Genomic DNA, 20,394 nt, shown 5'->3' with positions numbered 1-20,394 from the left:
ATTCCCTCTCGAGCCGTTTCTCAGCGGAGGCGAGCTTGGCTGGGCGGTCGGCGAGCGGTTCGGGAACCCGGCTTGGATGGGCCAGGGAGAAAAGCGAAGGGCAAGGGCGGAGGGGAAGACGGCGGGACCGCGGACAGCTCCTCGCCCTTCCTCTTCCCCCCTCCTCCCCCCCCCTTCGGCTGTGCCGTACGTATTATCTGGATTATTTTGATCCCAGCCCCGTAGCCCCCTGCCTGCGTTGGCGAACGCTCCGGCTCCTCCTCTCCCCCGGGAACATCCAGCAAGAAATCAGGCCGGGAGATTTGACGTCAGGGAGCGCTTTCGTCCTTTTGACGTGGAAGCGCTCATTCCCATTCTGGCCGTGGCGGCTCCGAGCCCGGCTCCAGCATGAGACGAGCAGAGAGCGAAGGAGGCGACGGCGGCGAGGCACTTTCTTAGCAACTGCCCGCTCCTTCCTCTCCCGTAGCAACCAGAGCCGAAGGGACTTTCCTCGCCTCCTCCAGCAACGCTTCCCCGACTTCTCCGGCTGCCTCCTATTCGCTAGCATTCATTTCCTCTCCCCCCCCCCCCCGGGGAAGTAGCCCTTTCGCTCTGCCAAAAGGGGCCATGGAAAAGAGATGCCGGGCAGGGCAGGGCGTGATCGGGGCTCTCCTCTGCGCCTGGACGGTGGTCCTGCTGGCCAAGGCAGAGCGGCAGTTTGTCAATGAATGGGCAGCCGAGATCCCGGGAGGTCTAGAAGCCGCGCGGCTCATAGCAAACGAACTGGACTACGAACTTCTGGGACAGGTAAGACGTCACCCCCTCCCTTTTCTTTTCTTTTCTTTTCTTTTCTTTTCTTTTCTTTTCTTTTCTTTTCTTTTCTTTTTCTTTTCTTTTTTCTTTTTTCTTTTTTCTTTTTTCTTTTTTCTTTCTTTCTTTCTTTCTTTCTTTCTTTCTTTTAAAGTCGGGCAACTTTAGAGAATGAGAAATGCAGATAATGGATCCTGTGACTGGCAGGAGATGCAATTGGTAAGGGTGTCTTGTTTTGATTTGGGAAGTGCGCTCCACACCTTTCCCTGCCAATCTTTCCCAGAGATTCTCTGCCTTTAACGGTGCCTTCTTCCTCGTTGGTATTATTGTCGTTGTTGGCGAAACGAACAAGGAGCAAGTTGTCGCTCTTCGCTCCTGATGAGAAACTTTTGACTTCTTTCCCACTTCTGCCCCATCTTCCTTCTTTAGAATGGACGCCCCTGGTTATCTGTCACCTTGCCCCTGCTGCGTTTTGCCCTTGAACAGATTTTTTTTTAAAAAATTGGCCAGTTACCACGTAACTGTGACTCCAAGCAGCCTACACCGATTAAAACAACAGCTATGACCAATAACCCACGGACTAACCCCTAAGGTAAAACAGCCCACCCCAATCATGACAGTGGAAGCAAGGGGTGATTTGGGAACCAAGGCTGAGGCAGGGAGCGTTGCATATGATCTGTTTTCTCCTGCGAAGAAGCCCATGTGCTGAATGGAGCAAAATCAGCCGCAGATGCTGGAAATTGCAAAGCAGCGAATTAAGGTGAAAGCCCTCTGGGAACGCCACTTGGCTTGGCCTTAACCCTTTCAGCTAAACCCAAATGCCACCGCTGAAGTTCTGAATGCTGAGGTTCCTGAGCTCCTGCAGATGGGGTGGGTTTAACTTTAACAGCAAAAGAAGAGACTATTTTGGGGGTTGGGATCTACCCCTACAGATCCCAAACAACAGACATTTGAAATTGTGTAAAGAAGTCACCAGTCAGAAGGTCTGGGTAAAAATAAGTTACAAAATTTTCTCCCTTTACTTGAAAAAAAACCACAATGATCAAGATGTAGGAGGCTAAAGGCACAGCTACATTTAGTAACCCCTAGTCTCCATACTCTATACTATATTTTTTGTTCCTCTGTAAGCTCTCTCTAACATCTGTTTCCTCTTTTATCATCTTGATTTGCTTGTTTAACCAAGCTTTATGGTGTGTAACATGCATAACATGTGAGTGTGTGAGAGAGAGGGAGGGAGGGAGTGTGTGTGTTAAGTATATGGTGAATGACTCCTCACTAGTTTATAAATGGCTATTTGGCAAATAAAAGTATGCAAGATCTGATTCACTGCTGCCTGAGATGAGCCAGCTCACTGTGCTATATAGCACAGGATGCTGTCAAAATTGCATTGGCAACAAGTCAGACAAACAGAAGAAAAGACAAAGACAAAACATTCAGGTGAAAGATATTATAGATTTACTGACTATGTTCATCTATATACCAGAGATGGAGAACCTTAGTTTCTACAGCTGCTGGATGATCAAGCCAACATGCCCAGTGCTGGAAACTGTAATTCAGCAATACATAGAGAACCATGGATATTCCACATCCCCCAGTATATGTCAGCCTATCAGTCTATACCCCTAAGGAATCACTCATATTAAAGCTAATCTTTCAAATAATGCAGCATAATAAATTGCTACAAAAAGATTGCAATTAGTCAATTGCAATTAATTCCACTATGCAATCTTCCATAAGAATCTATTTATTGGTAAACCATTGTAGCTATACTCCCCTCATCAGTTTTCTTCTATAGAAAATTAACTCATAAGCTCAACAATTCTCCTATTTAATAGAGAATACTGAGTTTGAACCTGTAATCAGCACTTGTCACAATAAAATTTCATTTAAAATTTAGAATTCTGACCTCACCTCTGAAAATTGGTTCATTGTATACATTATAATACCCTGTTTCTCCCAAAATAAGACATCCCTGATAATAAGCCCAATCAGGCTTTTGAGCGCATGGCAATAAGGCCAAGCACTTATTTGAGGGTTCAAAAAAATATAAGACAGGGTCTTATTTTTGGGGAAACACAGTACATATTATGCAGTCAAACACACATTCTCCCCCTCTCCCCCTTTCTCTCTTGAAAACAGGAGGATAAAGTATGCATTGCTCATTTTGTAAACTTTTCTCTAATTGTGCACTTTAATTTGTGTAATGCCACAAATCTGCAAGTACTTGTACATTTATTCCAGCATAAACAAATTAGAAGAGAATATGATTTGAAAAAATAAAATATATGTCTATGAAATCCGTTTATTTTCTATTGAGAAAATTTCTGATACAATTTTAGCCATATCAATTATCTAGTTATCTAATTCCTCTCCCATGCAAATATCCATTATGTTATATGCTATATAACATAAATCTAATTTATCACTGAGCTTATGACAAACTACCTTTACCTATAGTCCTGCATGGGATCCATGATCCCATTATGATCGTTACCAGTGTGTTTATTTCTTTAATAGTCTTTTTATGATTTGTTGTTATTGTTCAATATTTTGTTTGATTTTAAAAAAATGAAATACAGTTTTATGGAACTTAAAGAGGTAGGGCACATATCATTATGGAGCTAAAGCATACCTAAATATAACGCTAAATTGAGAAGAAACTAATTGGGAAATAAAACCAATAATTATGAATATTTCTCTGAGCTATCAGGGCAAGTGCATGATATTTACTACTAATTCTCATCAGCTTTATGCAGTTGATGAATTACTTATAGCTATAGCATGGAGCACATACATATACTACTACCACCAAAACAGAAGCATTTTTTTCTTAGTAGAGCCATTCTGCTTTCAATGATATCTGACTCAACCAACTTCTGCATCTCCAGAAGCTCACATTTCCTATCCCAATTAAAATTCCAATAAAACAATTGATATTGAACAGAATGAAGACTAATCAGATTGCTATTTAACTGAAAGTAAAATCACTCAATCACTAATATGCGTTTTAAAATTTCTTGTATAAAAGCACTGAATAAAGAAACAACTGAGAGAAAAGAATAATTGAAGCTCAGGGCTGAACTGTGAAGTCCTCGGTGCTCTCTGAGTTTGGCTGTTTTCTGGCAGACATTTCATTACCAAACAAGGTAACATCATCAGTGTATAAAGGGATTTTTACACAGAGGAAAAGAAAAAAAACCAGACTCCTTTATCGAAATGTTTTTAAGTAATAGCAAAATTGAGATCAACATTCCACAAATAAATTTCTTGTGGAAACATTAAGGACTTGATCACTGTATAGTGAAAGTAAGATTTCAGAACAAGCAACCATTATTTGCCATTCTATTTATTTAAGACTTGAAGAATTAATGCAAAGATATTTCATGGAAAAACATATAAGGAGAAATATCAGTAGCCGACCATTTAATTATAGCAATAGAGGAATGAGAATGAGAAGAACTAAACACATTATATTCAGATTTCATATATTAATTCTATTAATATCACGAAGAATAAAGCTTCCTAAAATCACTAATTTGGGAAAAGGAGGAGGAGAAGAGATTATTACAGGATACAAGAAATCCACAACCAAGAACTAAGGGCACAGATTACAGTAATGTGCTCTCCTCAAGTCCTGGAGATGGTGGAAAAATATGCCAATGTAAATTGCACTCACCCAGAAATTAGAGCAGTGTGTAGTGGTTTCTTGCAATTTTGATGAGTAAAGTTAAGTGGTGGTATTCTTGCAATTTTGATGAGTAAATTTAAGAAAAGTAAGATTGATGGATTTCCCTGGTTTTGTTTCCCATTGCACTGAGCATTACCCTCTGGTAGGAAAAACCGCTATTAAAAGTTTGATGGGGTAGGGTGGGGTGCAGAACTGTTCAGAACCTTTAATCTGCAGTCAGGAAATTTCTAAATATGAGTCTATCACTCTTTTGAAGCAGCACTAAACCGATCAGTTGATAGGTCACAGGTGCAGAGGAGAAGTAGAAGATGAAGTGGAAGAACCCTCTCTTAACACATTGGGAAATGGAGGCTTAGAGAAATTAAATGAAAATGGCACAATGAGCTTTAACATAATTTAGTGCAAAATTATGGCTGCAATTTAGGAAACAAAATCAAATGCACAGAGATAGCCTGTAGCTTGGTAATAGTAGATTTGAAGAAAAGTTTGAATAGAATCTTGTTTTGATATTTATATATTTCAGTATTAGAGATTGGACAACCATTTGTTTGAAATGGTATAGAGTTTCCTGCTTGAGTAGGGGATAGGATTAGAAGACCTCCAAGTGCCTTCCAACTCTCTGTTATTCAATATTACTTTGACATCAAGCTTTGATGCAGAGGTTAAAGGTAATGAGCTAAAAGCTAGGAGACTGTGAGTTCTAGTCCTGCCATAAATGTGATATGTTGACTTTTGATAGTTACTGTCTCAACCCTAAGGAAAAGGCAACAATGGCAAAGCACTTCTTGAAAATGTCCAGAAAACATCATGAACTTACCCATGTGGACACCAGCCATTTAGACTAACTCAAAGTTGGATAGATACAGTAGATGATAGATGGATAGATGGATGGATGGATGGATGGATGGATGGATAGATAGATAGATAGATAGATAGATAGATAGATAGATAGATAGATAGATAGATAGATGATAGATAGATATAAATGATAGCACATACTGTACATAAGTAGACATAGACAAAGATAGATGATAGAAGATAAAGAGGAACAATAATATGATACCAATGCAAGAATACATTCAATTACAGTACAAAAACCCATCATTCTAAAACACCATATCATTCATCTTTCACAAAGAGCCATAGTTGACCAGTCTCTAAAATAGGCATGTTTTAACAGGCTTTGGGAAAGCCATAATAATGGAAGTGAATGCTCACTTAGGGCAAGGAGTGGAAAAGGAGAACTTTTCAGAAGAACAGAATCCACCCAGAGAATGCTTTTTCATCTCTGATAGATGGAGAGCTTCAGCAGTCATATGGAATTTATCTCAATTTCATGGATACCAAGGTGCTTAGTTGTATAGGTGATAATCGTAATTTGAATTACAACAGTAGAAAATGAAGTAAGGAAGCTCTCCCATAAACAGAAAGACCAGCACTTGTTGATCTAGTTGAAGTTTATGTGTGTGCTTTATGAGCAGTTCCAAGCAAAGTATATTAGATTGATCCAAATGACAGATGACAAGCGCATGAATAAACCTCTTCAGGGCCTTCTGTACAGTTGGGCAAAGGCCTTCTTGGCCATGGTCAAGAATCTATATGGGGCCAACTCCTTTCACAGTTAAATTTGATACTGTCCCCAAATTACCAGACTTCTAAATTAAGTCATTCTATCTTGCTTGGATTGAGCTTGTTTCATGCCATCCAGACACTGCCAGATTCTAAACACCAACTCTGAATTTCCATTATGTTCTACAGTAAATTAACAAGTGAATACTATATTCAAATTGATAGTATGATACGGGTGCAAAAGAAAAAAAGGGGGGGGCATATGGTTTTAGATTGTGTTAATAAAAACATGATTTCCAACTCATGGGAAATCATTTTGACATCTTTAGTCAGATCTTTAAGAAAGATTTAGAGAAACTGGAGGAAGTTCAGAGAAGTGTAGTGAGAATAATAATGGAATAAGAAAAGTAAGTCCTAGGAAGTTAAACTGAGAGAAATGAATGTGCTAAGAGAAAAGAATAGGCTAAGAGGGTGGAATATGATTGTATCTGAACAAATAACGCACAAAAGAGAGTTAAACGTGTTTTCTATTGTCCCTGGGTATAAGATCTAGAATAATGGACCTAAATTTGCAGAAAGCATATTACATGTACAAGCCCATTCCAATTCCTACTAATAAAAAGAGATGATTAGCTCTCCTTTGTTGGACATGTTCAAATAGAGACCAGCAAACAATCTGTTGGGATTGTTATAATTTGATTTCCTGTTCTTATCAGCAAATTGGATTGAAGACCATGTATGAATTCTTTGTCTTTGTAATTCTATATTCTATATATGACAATAATAAAAAGATCTAAGAATAAAATACTTTCACTAGTGGAAAGAATTTATGATAAGATAAAAATTAAACAAAATTAAACAAAATTTTCAGATAGAATCCTACAAATAGTAATAATTGACATTTTAAGAAAGTACTAACATTAATAGGTAGTAGCAACAATTTCACTCCACTTTTGTAATGTGTGTACGTAGACATATCATGAGGGAAATGGAACTAAATCAGTTCTATTGAAGTCAGTGGGATTTATTCCTGAGTGAACATAATTAAGGTTGTTCTGTGAAATTTGGAGTGAGAAAATGTACTTATAGTAGTGGCCAAAATTGTGGAAACCTTTTGGGAAAAGTGTATTTTTGAAGTTTGATGGCTAATAACACCACTTTTTTTTTTTTTTTGAGTTTCAAGATAATCATATTCCACTGCTGGAATGGTGTGGGAATAGCCCAGACCTTAACCCAATTGAAAATCTATGGAGCCGACTAAAGAAGCTTGTTAGTCAGAAGTGACCCAGCAATAAAACCCAGTTAATAGAAGCAATCTTTCAATCTTGGTTTTACATTATAACAGCTACAGAACTAAAAGACTTGGTTCACTCCATGGGAAAACTTTGTAAGGCCCAGTGGTGGGTTCCTCCCGGTTCCGCCCGGTTCTGCCAAGCCGGTAGCGGTGACGATATGACACTTTTCCCAAAAGGTTTCCACAATTTTGGCCACTACTGTAGTAACCTATACTCAAACTTTTTCAGGAGGAAGACAAAGTCAGAGGAATGCTGTGCTATAAACCACAGAGGTTACTAGCTCCATATATAATGTAGCTAGAAACTACTTTGGTGGAATGGAGAAGGGGGGAAAAGAGGAGGGAGCAATTAATGAAAGAGGGAAGGAGCTGATGCTACTTTTGTCATTCTGAGGACAGCATTAAGCTCCTCTAGATGAACATGTCCTACTTGTTTCTATTTTTTCTTAAAATAAATTTAATCACATGTTCCACTTTGGTCCATGTTACCATTAAATAAAAGCAATGCACTTTCAATTTTATGTAAACATATGCAGGATTTAAAAGTACTAGGAGAACATAATTCTGCTTCCTGACCCTTTGTTTTTAAAAGACATTTTATTAGGCAATTATGTATTGCTCCATGGCTTCAGCTCTTAAAGTAAAAGAATTTCTGGGCAGTTTTGATTGTTTCTTGCTGTTTCTTGCTTTATGTTGTTGTGCATTATGGGAAAAAAAACTTAAAATTGTTTTGTACTTTACAGATTGGGTTATTGGAAAATCATTATCTACTTAGACATAAGAACCACCCTAGAAGATCTCGACGAAGTGCTTCTCATATCACTAGACAACTGACAGATGATGATCGTGTAAGTAGTACATGTATGCTTTATAGTCTTTCTTAGATGGTAATTCTAAAGCCAATTCTAAGTGAGTAAATCTTTCTCAATATAGAAACTTTCACCTCCAAATAACTATATGTGAGATTGCCTGCCAGTTTGCTATTGTCACCAATTCTGTGGAAATGATGTGATATAATCCTTCAATAATTGAAGGATTTCTGATAATTATTATATATAGATTTCATATTTTTTATCCAAAGGTCTTAAAATATGTGTATATAGTTTCCTGTTTTGACCCTGAGACTGATCATATCTTAGTCTAGACCACATTGGGACATTATATTTGAAAAGTGACACCTTAAAATGAAGGAATTGTAATTGTTGGCTTTAAGAGCAGTGCAACCACATGAAATTCCAAAAGGCACAATCATGTAGAAAGAGGGCATTCTTCATTTACAAATTTGCTCATATTTACTTCTGGATCTCTTGTTTTACATGAATATCTCTGGAAACTGACATCAAAAGCATATCTTGTGCTTACTATTCAAATCCTTGTAATTTAGGAATTAGGAAGTTTGCAAACATGTCACAAATGTTTCACAGATGAACAACGACCCCTATTTTCAAAGTTGCTATTGATATAAGTCCAGCAAACTTCAAAAGGGTTCAATTAAAGATTAAAAAGGAATTTTAAAAAGTGTCTCCTTAATAGCTTCATCCTGCAAACGAAACAAACAAAATGTTTAAGAATTATGATATTTATTGTTAAATATGGAAATGAGGAGGGACACCTGAAGCTAAGGTTTCCCTCTAGTCCATCCGAATAGTGGGAGGACCAGAAGTTTAAATTGATTGGCTCCCGCGATTTGGAGGGAAATTTAAGGGATCTGAGTAGCTGAGCTGTCAGACAGCTCCCCTTTAAAGGGAGCTTCCCAATGGCTCAGTCTTGGTCTGTTACTGAACAAGCCTGAAATAAACAAGTTGTTATCGAGCTGGGAGTCCTGTCTCATTCTTGACCCACGCTTAACATTTATGTAGTTACTTACCAAGCACATCTAAATTATATTACAGTAACCAAAATATTTTTACAATCCCCAAGGCATGTCATAACTTTTGAGCATCCCAAATGTTTGGAAATTGAAAGTTGACAAATTTGACACGCCCTAATTGTTGCATTCCTATTCATCTAACAATAAATTTGTTTCTACAGTACGTGCAATAACATGATATTCAGTAATTAACTGGAAAAACATCAATTGAAAATACATGTTTCAGAATGAATACCTTCAAAAAAGAAGCCATAAAACCTGGTTTACAGGTTTTTCACATATCTGGAGTAGGGAGTATTTGCATTACAGTGAGTCAGAAGGCAATGTTATTGAATGCCCACTATGGTTTCTTGCTCTATGGGATATTGCCATCTGTATTCATTCAAAAGGTGTCCAAAATCTAGAAAATTAGTTTCACAGTGCTAAATTCAAAAGCAAAGAGTTACCAAACAAGCACCGTTTTTTCTAAGTGTAAAGCCTTCTTTAAGTCAAGCTTGACTCTTGATTCTTAAATGCCACGCTCTTATGGAAATAATTGCTTTAGAATCTGAGAATTTGCCACAGTAATTTCTGCTTTGACTGGGCTGAAAAACTATACAAAATGAGTGCCAATTAAAAATGTCAAGCCACCATTGATATGTACTGTAAGTATGTCAGTGAAATCATTAAGATGCATTATGTCTTATTCTTGCCCCTAAATTTTCTTTGCTGTATCTCTAATCACTGGGTTCCTAATGAGTTGTATCATTTATTTTGTAGAAAACACGTTTTCAATCATGTGAAGCATTTTTGTACTGCACGAGATGTCTTAGATCATCATTGGCGTTTAAATTCCTCACTGTTCTTGAGATTTCTTGATGATTCTGCTGCATTTAATTCATAATTGGAAACATCACGTGAATGATAGTCCTACTCTAGAAAAATAATCATGTGCCAAGCCAAGCCCATTTGAAGCCATGTTATGTCCTCATGAAAATAGTTTAGCTAATGCAATTATTCTTGTTCTTTAATGCAATTAGAGATATGGCTCTGTGCTTTTCTACTTCATCTCATTTTTTAAAAAAAAATATATCTTTTATCTTTGTCTTGCTTGGGATTTAAAACTAAGGCTTCAAATTTCAGGCAAGAGTTGTGCTGAGGTATATATCTTATTTGACCTTGCTAAAACTTGAAATGCTGCCTAAGCAACATTTCAGGCGGAAGAGTGAGTGGGGTTTGATTCCTACCATCACAGCAGCAACAGCTAAAGGCAGGCCCGGATTTTTCTATAGGCTAACTAGGCTTCAGCCTAGGGCCTCAAGATCAAGACGGTCCTACATTCAAATTGTTAGCAAAATTAAAATTACACTTTCACTATAGGTGAAAGGGCCTCATAAGTGGAATAGCCTAGGGCCTCTTTTCATCTAAATCCGGCCCTGGCTAAAGACCTGAATGAGAAAATCTTTCCTAGGTAGAAGTGTTAAGACTGATCCTAGAAAGAGACAGAGTGAGGTAGCAGTTGCTTTGCATGTCAGTAGCTGCAGGATAGGTGAGGAAAAAGTAATTGCTAGGAATTAGGGGATATTGCTGGATAGTCAAAACTGCACTGTATCCTTAAGCCAGCTTGCTGCCTTTAGGAAATATGATCTGATGAACAATGTGATCATTTTCTGCACATGGACTGAAGAGATACTATCTTATCCTTCATCTTGATAGACTTGAACACTGGGCCCTATCTAACAAAATGAAATTCAATGTAGAGAAAAGTAAAGTCTTACTCTTAGGTAAGAAAAACCAAAAGCACACATATAAACTGGGGGAAACCAGACTTAATAGCAGTGACTGTGAGAGGGATCTTGGAGTTTTAGTGGACAATCAGCTAAATATGAGTTAGCAGTGTGCAGCGGCAGCTAAAAAAGCCAATGTAATCCTAAATTGCATTAACAGGGATACAATCAAGATCAAGTGAGGTACTAATACCAATCCAGAAAGCCCTAGTAAGACCACACCTAGAGTACTGCATCCAGTTTTGGTCACCACATTATAAAAAAGATGCTGAGATTCTAGAAAAAGTGCAGAGGAGAGCAACCAGGATGATTAGGGGACTGGAGACTAAAACATATGAAGAACGGTTGCAGGAACTGGGCATGGCTAGTCTAGTGAAGAGAAGGACCAGGGGACACATGATAGCTGTCTTCCAATATTTGAGAGGCTGCCACAGAGAGGTGGGGATCAAGCTGTTTTCCAAAGCACCTGAAGGGAAGACAAGGAATAATGGATGGAAACTGACCAAGGAGAGATTCAACCTAGAAATGAGGAGGAACTTTCTGACAGTAAGAACAATCAACCAATGGAACAGTTCAGAAGTTGTGGGAACTTCATCAGTTGAGACTTTCAAGAAAAGATTGGACTGCCATTTGTCAGAAATGGTGTACGGTCTCCTGCCTGAGCAGGGGGTTGGACTAGATGACCTATAAGGTCCCTCCAACTCTTTTAATCTGTTAAAATCTTGGGTAGCAAAAGCCATGGGAGAGAGGCAGAGAGTCCAGATTAGATTTCTGGTCCATGTTGTAAACATACCAAATTTGTATTCCAAACAATGTTATTACAAAAAGCATACTTCCCATGACAAAATTCTTGACAAAGGGAAATCCCATGGATTGTACATACATAATACATATATTTTATAATAAAAACAAGGCAGATTAAAAATAAGACAGTATCATTCATTTTTATTCTTGGATTATGGATCATCATTGTTGGATCAAAGATACTGTCTTCTTGTCAGGCTTTTATTATCCGTTTAAAATTAAAGATCAAGGGCTGGATTATAAAAATGGAATTTGATTTCCCAAAATAATAAAGGAAGACCGATAATAAATTAGCAGTATAATTTTAAAAATCTGTCAGTAAATAGTATAGAGACATGTTCCACTTTTGGACTGTAGTATCTTTCTCATTTCTGTACTTATTCTATTTTAGTTATGACCTTATAGTAAGAATTTACTAAATGTGACTTGTTTGCAATCACCATGCAGTCACAGTGTCATGCTGATAACATGTCAACTGCAAAGAACAACTCTGCTTCTAGTATCTGTCTTACAACTGCAGTTGTTTCCTCACTCATAGGGCAGAAGCCAAACAGGTGCTCACAGTGAGAAAAAACAACCAATGTTCAACTGCCTAGGCAAATTTCATGACACGCTCCTAAGTGTAAGGAAGATATGTTCTGCAAACCCCAGCAATTGGTTAGACACTCAGGGGTAAGACATTTTTGTTGCCCCAGATTGAAGGAGCATAAAGGAGATTGATGCCTCAAAATTATGGAACACAGAATATTTATGGTTGAGGGGGTAATCAATTTAAAAAACAAAAACTTGAGAAATACATCTCCTCAACCAACCCTTCTATCCCTGGCAAAGAGCATCCAATACTATTTAATAAACGCAGTAATCGTTAACTATTTGTTGTTTTTTCACGATATCAAAAATCTGCTATCTAGGCAGCTTCTTTTCTTAATGTTGTGGTCTCAAAATCATCCATCATAGTTAAATTCATAGAACATCCTGAATAAGGCCACACGTGCTCTTAGGACATGAGTGGAGAAGATCTCACAAAGTAACAACAAAAAGAGGAATTAGCATTTGTCACTCAAATGGAAACAGATGAAATACCAGCCTGTCTTATGCAAAAAGTCTTATAAAAACATACCGTAGGTATTTAACACTGCTAACAAGTACAAACTACTACAAAAAGAGGGAAATGTCTTAACTGTTTTATCAGACATGTGCGCAAGACAGACTTAGACTTAGAAGACTTAGATTTAGAATAACTTCATTGTCACTTTAAATGTACACTAATCGGCATACATTAAAACGAAATTTCGTTGCATACAGGTCTCAAAGGGTCACCACCGCCAATATACACTACATAAACATGACAAATATATAAATAAATAAATAAATATGCATATACCCACATATATTATATGACACAGAGAAATAACACAGTCTAGTTCAGATGTATATTTTGATTACATACATTAGCTTAAGAAAGCAATAATAAGCCATTGACATAGTCAAGAAAACATTACAGGCATCTATGGTGGGGAGGGGAGCAGGAGAGTGCAAGTCATTACAAATCCTGTGACTTATGTACTTGCATATGATGCTAGGATATAAGTAAAAAGACTTTGTTTTTGTTGCAATGTGACTGTATGTGTGTTGAGATTTTTTTTATCAGTGAAACTAGTAGTGGACACCTACAGTATGTGAAACATGCTTCTTTTGAGCTGAGTTTCTAGAAGATTTCCAGAGCATTTCTGACATTCTGTAGTATTTGAACTCATTTACTATGGACCAGAGGTTCATAGACTTGATTTCATATGTCTGTACATGAACTTAAAGAAATACTTTTGAGAAAGGCTCAATAGAAACCTCTCACAGAGCTGACATTGCATCGTTTGTTACTTCCAATTTTCCCTTTTTGACATATATGGGTATTGTAGTGATTTATATTTTTGGTCACAATAAATACTTATGGTATGGCAAATATAGGCTTTCACCCTTGGGTGTAGAGTGAATATTTTTCACTCTAGGGTGAAGATGAAAGATGATCCATGGAATGGAACTAGTGTCATACTCTGACACAGAAGTATGGCCAGCAGTACTCTATGAGATGTTCAGCCATCATTCACATCAATATATGAATATGCAGGTACATTCACATGAAGACAAAAATTAGGACAAAGGCTTGTTTACCCATCCCATAGCATAGGGGTGTGCAACCTATGGCTCATGAGCCACATCCTTCCAGCATTACATGAGTGGGCATAAAATTTTGAGAGTCATATTTTTCCAGTGAGGGAGGTAGGGATTCTAAGAATTGGCTATTTTGTCCCTTAAACACCCCAAATTTTAAGACTCTCCAAAAGGGTCTTAAAATTTAGACTCACCCATTTTGTAATATCAATGGCCTTGCTCCTTATGGTGATTAGAAAGAGCATCTATCTGCATCTTTATTCTGCCATTCTTCCATGATACTATCTTCATCTTGTCCATAGCTAAGAGATCAGACAATCTTAAGCTGTTCTTAGTAGTAACAATAATAAAATCAGCATCTGCTGTTTTAAGGAAAGACCGTCATTCTAGAAATGGTGCTCTGAGTTCCTTAGAAAACCTGTGGGTTATACATGGAATAAACAAGACTTCAGTGTGCATTTATAGACACAAGGACGTCCAGTATTTTCTTATCTATTTCTTTATCTATCTGATGCTATTTTAGGTGACTTGGGCAGAACAACAGTATGAAAAAAAGCGAATTAAGCGTTTTGAATTTGGAGACTCAGCAGAAAATCTATTCAATGACCCAATGTGGAGCCAACAATGGTACCTGGTAAGAATTTGAATCTACATGTAGAACATATATGTCTGAAGAATCTTTTACTATTGCTTCATTAGTGTACTAAACCATTTGGGAAAGCATTCAAAGTATGATAATAGAAGTTGGCTTTTAGGTTATAAACTATGATATATACAATCATCTGCAGCATGTTTTATGATTTTGAGATGAAAACTGTACGGTCACAAAACTATTCTCTAGTGGACAAATTCTCTTACTGAATTTGCCCAAATATAATATATTAATGTTTGAGATGATTAGCACTTGTGAAAAAGAGCACAAGCTTTATAAAATTCAGTGGGGATGATAAGTACCTCAAATGAAAAGAAACGAAGGACATGATGAAGTGATGTCATTTTTTAATCCATCAGTCACAATGTGACTCAGCCCTTTTTTACTAACAAATAATAATTATAAGAGAAGATGATTCTAAGAGATTGAAATTGGTAATAAAATCTCTCCCATCTTGTGCTCTCTTGATTTAAGATTTCATTTCTTATAATCTTTGATACTAGACAAAAGAATTTGGGTAAAGCTAGTGTGTACAGTACTACTATGCAATTGTATAAATGTTTACACTGAACTCAAATCAAATATAATATAATACATTTTATAAACCATAATTTTTTCAATGTGCCATGCAATTCATATGAACTGACACAAAATTTCAGTAAAGGAGAGGCTGTTTTTTCAGCAATACTAACTAGATAAACAGTGGCAAATTTAATAAATAAAATAAAATAGTGTATCTCTGCAAGCAATATTTAAAAGTAGCTTTTCTTGATGTAATATTAAATAAACAAAAGCTATGCAGGAGCAAGTGTGCATTCATTCATTCATTCATTCATTCATTCATTCATTCATTCATTCAAAGAGACTTGGTTGCAGCATATGTAAGAAAACTAATCAATGTTTACAATGTATTATAGGCAAAACAACTTAATAACATTTGCACAATGCATAAATAAATTGTCTTTTGTTTCTCCTAGCAAGATACAAGAATCAACCGATCTTTGCGCAAATTGGATCTCCATGTCCTTCCAGTCTGGCAAAAGGGCATCACAGGCAAAGGAGTTGTCATAACAGTGCTTGATGATGGCTTGGAGTGGAATCACACAGACATTTACTTTAACTATGTGAGTTTAATATTTCAGTAGTAATCATTATTTTTTCATTTCCAATTTCATGATTAGATTCTTGGAGTTTAAAAATATTCCTTTTCAATAATAAACATGATTGGGTGCCTTCGAGTGAATTCTTTGTCAGCTTAATCTGTAGATTCTGGGGAGAATTCAAAAGAGTTAAAAATCACATGCTGTATGATGATTGGGTAGAGAAATTCAAATATGACAACTCAATAAAACATGAGCTATTATTGACTTTAAAAAATGAGAGAACACTGCTATTGCAAGGATGAAATTCAAAATTATTCCCTACCAGTTCTGTGGGCGTGGCTTAGTGGCCGTGATGTGGCTTGGTGGGCATGGCTTGGTGAGCGTGACAGAGGAAGGATACTGCAAAATCCCCATTTCCTCCCCACTCCTGGGGAAAGGCTATTGCAAAATCTCCATTCCCACCCCCCTTTGGGGCCAGCCAGAGGTGGTATTTGCTGGTTCTCCAAACTACTCAAAATTTCCGTTACCGGTTCTCCAGAACCTGTCAGAAGCTGCTGAATTTCACCCCTGTGCTATTGATACCAATTAATGGGGAAACAAGGGTGTTATGTGCAATTGTTGGCATCCCAGAGAGACATTGTGTTGACCACTGAAGAAACAAAAAGAAGGACTAGATAAGTTTCCATTCTGGATTGCTATGATTCTTCTTATATTCCTATCTCTGTTGCTTCACCTATTGGTTTATAGTTGTTACAGTTATATTCTTGATTAACATTTAGGATCCTGACGCAAGTTATGATTTCAATGACAATGATCACGATCCATTTCCCAGATATGATCCTACAAATGAAAATAAGTGAGTAACTACCTACTTTAATATGCTCTTTCATATATATTGCTAGTTGTTTCTGGAATTACTGGGTGATTTTCAATGATATTCACTATCACTTTATATTATCTGCCTGCACTAAATTTGAAGAACCGTAGCAGACAAAACTAATTAAAGACCACAAAGTTGTTACTGTCATCCTTAGCTGCAAAGCCTAGAAACATCGTATTTATATACTGATGGGACATGAATTCTTTCTTTCTTTTTATGATTTCCCCTTGCTCAGGATTGCACTCTAACATATTTCTGTTTGTTAGATGAAGGGAGATAGGTACAGTATCTATATTAATTTTCCATATTCTCACTACAGTGGGACAAGTTCTCTTGCTTTATCTAGTTTTGTCTTGATATAGATGTGATTTGTGAAAATATCCATTACTGCTAGTAGTCCTAATGTTGAATAGGTAGTTTCATGAATACCAAATTAATTTTCAAATGTCATTTATGCAGTCAAGCCTACATTTTGAGATTCTATTATTAAAGTGCATGGCACTTCATTATACAGATGACTAATTTGAACCAGTCAGGTTTTTTTTCAAAAGTTGGTATGATTTAAATGAAACAATATGATAAATCAACTGTACACACACACACATTCCCATTTCCAACTGATAACACAATCCCAACAACTCCCTAAATTAATTGCATATGGTAAAAATGGATAGGCTTCAATTGTGTGATCAATTTGTTTTACTGTCTTTTTTGATCACTATCATGGACACTCCTGAAATAAAATTTGTGAGACAAATACAGATTTAGCTGGGAGTAAGCAACCTGAATAGAATGAGGATTTAGTTATGGTCTGTGTTGGTTTGAGAAGCAGAGGATCAGGCCACCCGGTTCACTTTAAGTGAATATCATAAATATGTAATACTTCCCAAGACAATTAGGAGAGGATGTCATTTTTGTTATGATGCATTATGGTTCACCAACATCTATTTAAGGCAAATAATATTGAATTCCTTATGGAGATTCTATGGTAACAGAAAAAAATATTGTGACAGTGAAAGATTTTCAGAAGATGAATATTTCCAGGTTTGATAAAATGTATCACTCTGCTTAGCTGGAGCAGTTATTGGCAATAATTAACCATTATCCACTGATTTAAATTATCTCAAATCTGCCATCTCTGCATAACAACTACTCTTTCTGATATATGTAAATGGAATTCAAACTAGCAGCATTCAACAGCTTCAGTGCATACCAAACTGTGCTATTAAATAAGGCAGCTTTTCACAAGCGGACTATCATTTGATGCAGTGAAGGTGAAGAGTTTCTGGATGGTGGAATAGAAAATATTGTACTGTTTAGTCTCTGAAAATTAAAAGGACAGACTTAAATCTAATCATCCCCTTAATAGATAACTTGATATCTGATATTCATTAAGGCTATAAATTTTCCTTGGTCTCTTGAACATTGCATTTATTCTTGAAATTAATTCATGAAATCATCAAAATGTGTTGGGAAAACAATAGGCATGCTCACTGAAGAATTCTTATAGATCCAACACATCAGAATGATATCAGCTTGACTAATGTTGTTCTGTGTTCTATAACCACTCATGATTATTTCATATTTCATTCATATTTTAATGAGGGTAGATTACTTGCTTATCCCCAACTTGCCAACTTTGTGTAGTAGTAGAACAGTAGACAATAGATCCAAGATGACTGGGTTGGTTGTGCATTGACCATTTTTTCAGTCAATGCAACAAACTGAACTCTGACAAATGCTGATTTTTCAGTCAGTGCAACCTCTCAGTCAGAGGGTATCATTGGTATTAGTGATAATGTTTAGGGGGAAAAAATCAAAAAAAAAAATTCACAGTGATACAGAACAGACAGAATCAGGGTAGCCTCATCTCACCAACCTTCTTTGTCCTTTTTTTAACCACCAACATTGCAGTTGTAGCAGGTGAGTAAAAAGAAAACAGAGAAAGTTTTCCTAGAGAAATCTCATTGTTTTGGAATCACTCCAGAATTTTGTTTGTTTCAAAACTGGTTAATTCTTCAATAAAATTACAAGGTTGAGTAGTGGAAACGGTGCCTAGTTTAGACTCAAACAAACTCATATCTATTTTGTGATAAAAGTAATCCCTCCCACATATAAGGATACATATTTCTCAGGAAGGTTAATTAAGTAGAGATGGGCATATTAACTTAATAAACTACATTGTGGTATTCATGTAACCCTCTAATCTTCTCCTATGACTTTGTTAATCATGATGTGCAAACAGGGCTATGTAATCTAGTTGCTTTTGGCTCCATCCGAATTTCATATATTCAAATGAATAATAATTACATAATAAGATTTGAAGATGACCCATCTAAAGCTGATTTTGTTGCAGACATGGTACACGATGTGCAGGAGAGATTGCCATGCAAGCAAACAATCTAAAATGTGGAGTTGGAGTAGCATACAATTCCAAAGTTGGAGGTAAGAAATATTAACAGTAATTCTATTTTAGCAGTCTGTTTCTTTGCTGGAGTACCCAGAAATCTGTTTGAAATGCTACTGGAGAGGTACTGAACAAAGGAATATTAAATTGAATAGCAGGGACAGAAGAGATGATGGTACGCTTTCTGTTTCTATTATGCATTCTGATCATACAAAAGATTGAAGGGGTTATTCATTGCTGCAGTCTAATGAATTTCAACAGAACATTGAAAATAATACTTTCATTAAGTACCATAATCCCTGAGCATCAGTGGCTGATTAGATTGCTACTATATACTTATTCATGTGGCCTACAAATATGGGCTGAAATTCAGTTATTTAATATTTTTGTCATGTTGACGTAAACATGTCATGGCCTCAACTATGCATTCAAACTGCTATTATCACATTCAAATCTAACAACTTTCAAGACATAGATTTAGTTTTCCTTTAACTCTGATAAAAAAAAAAAGCTTCTAGTTTTCTAAATTCTAAATGGGAGTTACTAATATACTATTAGTTTGGAGAGGAAGAGAGTTTCTTAAGAAATTAGAGGAAAGTCAACAAAATAACTAACTCAACAAGAGTATTTATGTATGCTTGTATGTATGTATCCATTAGTTAATTTATGCTAGTGTAAATTTTTAAAAGCTCTATAAGTAATCCCCTCATCGTACTGTTTTTATTTTGCTTTTCAAATAAATATATGTTATATATACTGTACCTCATCACAAAAAAATAAAACCTCTAAAGCAGTGTTTCTCAATCTTAAAAATCTTATGTATGGACCAATATGCAGAATTTCTCAGCTAGCATGCTGGGAGTTGAAGTCCACATGTCTTAACTTTGCCAAAATCCGCTGCTCTAAAGTGAAGACCGTTTTCTCATCAGTCAAATTTTCAAACAGTTCCATCATTAAATAGTCTTTTGGCAAAGATAAGGTCTTTCATATTAATATATTTCATATTAAAGTTGTACATAGACCTTTTGGTATTAACAGAAGCAGGGATGTAGTTTAGCCTTGTGGGGTGGAGATGAGGGGAGGCACCTGATCTTTGTAAGAATGACCAGAAAATGGAAACCAACCATAGGATACTATAGAAAAATATGCTGGGTGCCACACTGACTTTTCCTCTACTACCTGCTACCATCCGTCCTGTTTCTTTGCTGGTATAAAGTTATCAAATAGCATATTTTCAAATCTGATTTTGTTTTCCTAATTCAGCTTTTTTGAAACAACTGGATCTCAAACCAGAGTCAAAAAGAATCTGCTACGGTGGATGCAAAAAGCCTGTAGATCTCTTCTAAATTTTTTTACATCTCAAAAACCTGGCATTTTAAAAGGCATGTGTAGGCTTTTAATAT

At 36.5% G+C, this 20,394-nt stretch overlaps 1 protein-coding gene across 1 annotated transcript in view; it reads left to right on the top strand.

Moving 5' to 3' along the window:
• The first annotated feature begins 346 nt into the window (after window positions 1-346).
• The window catches only part of PCSK1 (proprotein convertase subtilisin/kexin type 1), a 38,641-nt gene continuing 18,593 nt past the window's right edge, over window positions 347-20,394 (top strand). The window contains exons 1-6 of the mRNA XM_034440713.3: window positions 347-786; window positions 8,084-8,188; window positions 14,473-14,583; window positions 15,579-15,725; window positions 16,484-16,560; window positions 18,941-19,029. Coding sequence (XP_034296604.1) covers window positions 607-786; window positions 8,084-8,188; window positions 14,473-14,583; window positions 15,579-15,725; window positions 16,484-16,560; window positions 18,941-19,029 — 709 coding nt within the window. The 5' untranslated portion in view covers window positions 347-606. The remainder of the gene's footprint in view (window positions 787-8,083; window positions 8,189-14,472; window positions 14,584-15,578; window positions 15,726-16,483; window positions 16,561-18,940; window positions 19,030-20,394) is intronic.

The sequence above is a fragment of the Pantherophis guttatus genome, chromosome 2 (assembly GCF_059756535.1).
Source record: "Pantherophis guttatus breed Tessera chromosome 2, ASM5975653v1, whole genome shotgun sequence".
Taxonomy (NCBI): Eukaryota; Metazoa; Chordata; class Lepidosauria; order Squamata; family Colubridae; genus Pantherophis; species Pantherophis guttatus.
Note: the sequence above shows the minus strand (reverse complement) of the source record. Positions and strands in the feature narration are given on the sequence as shown.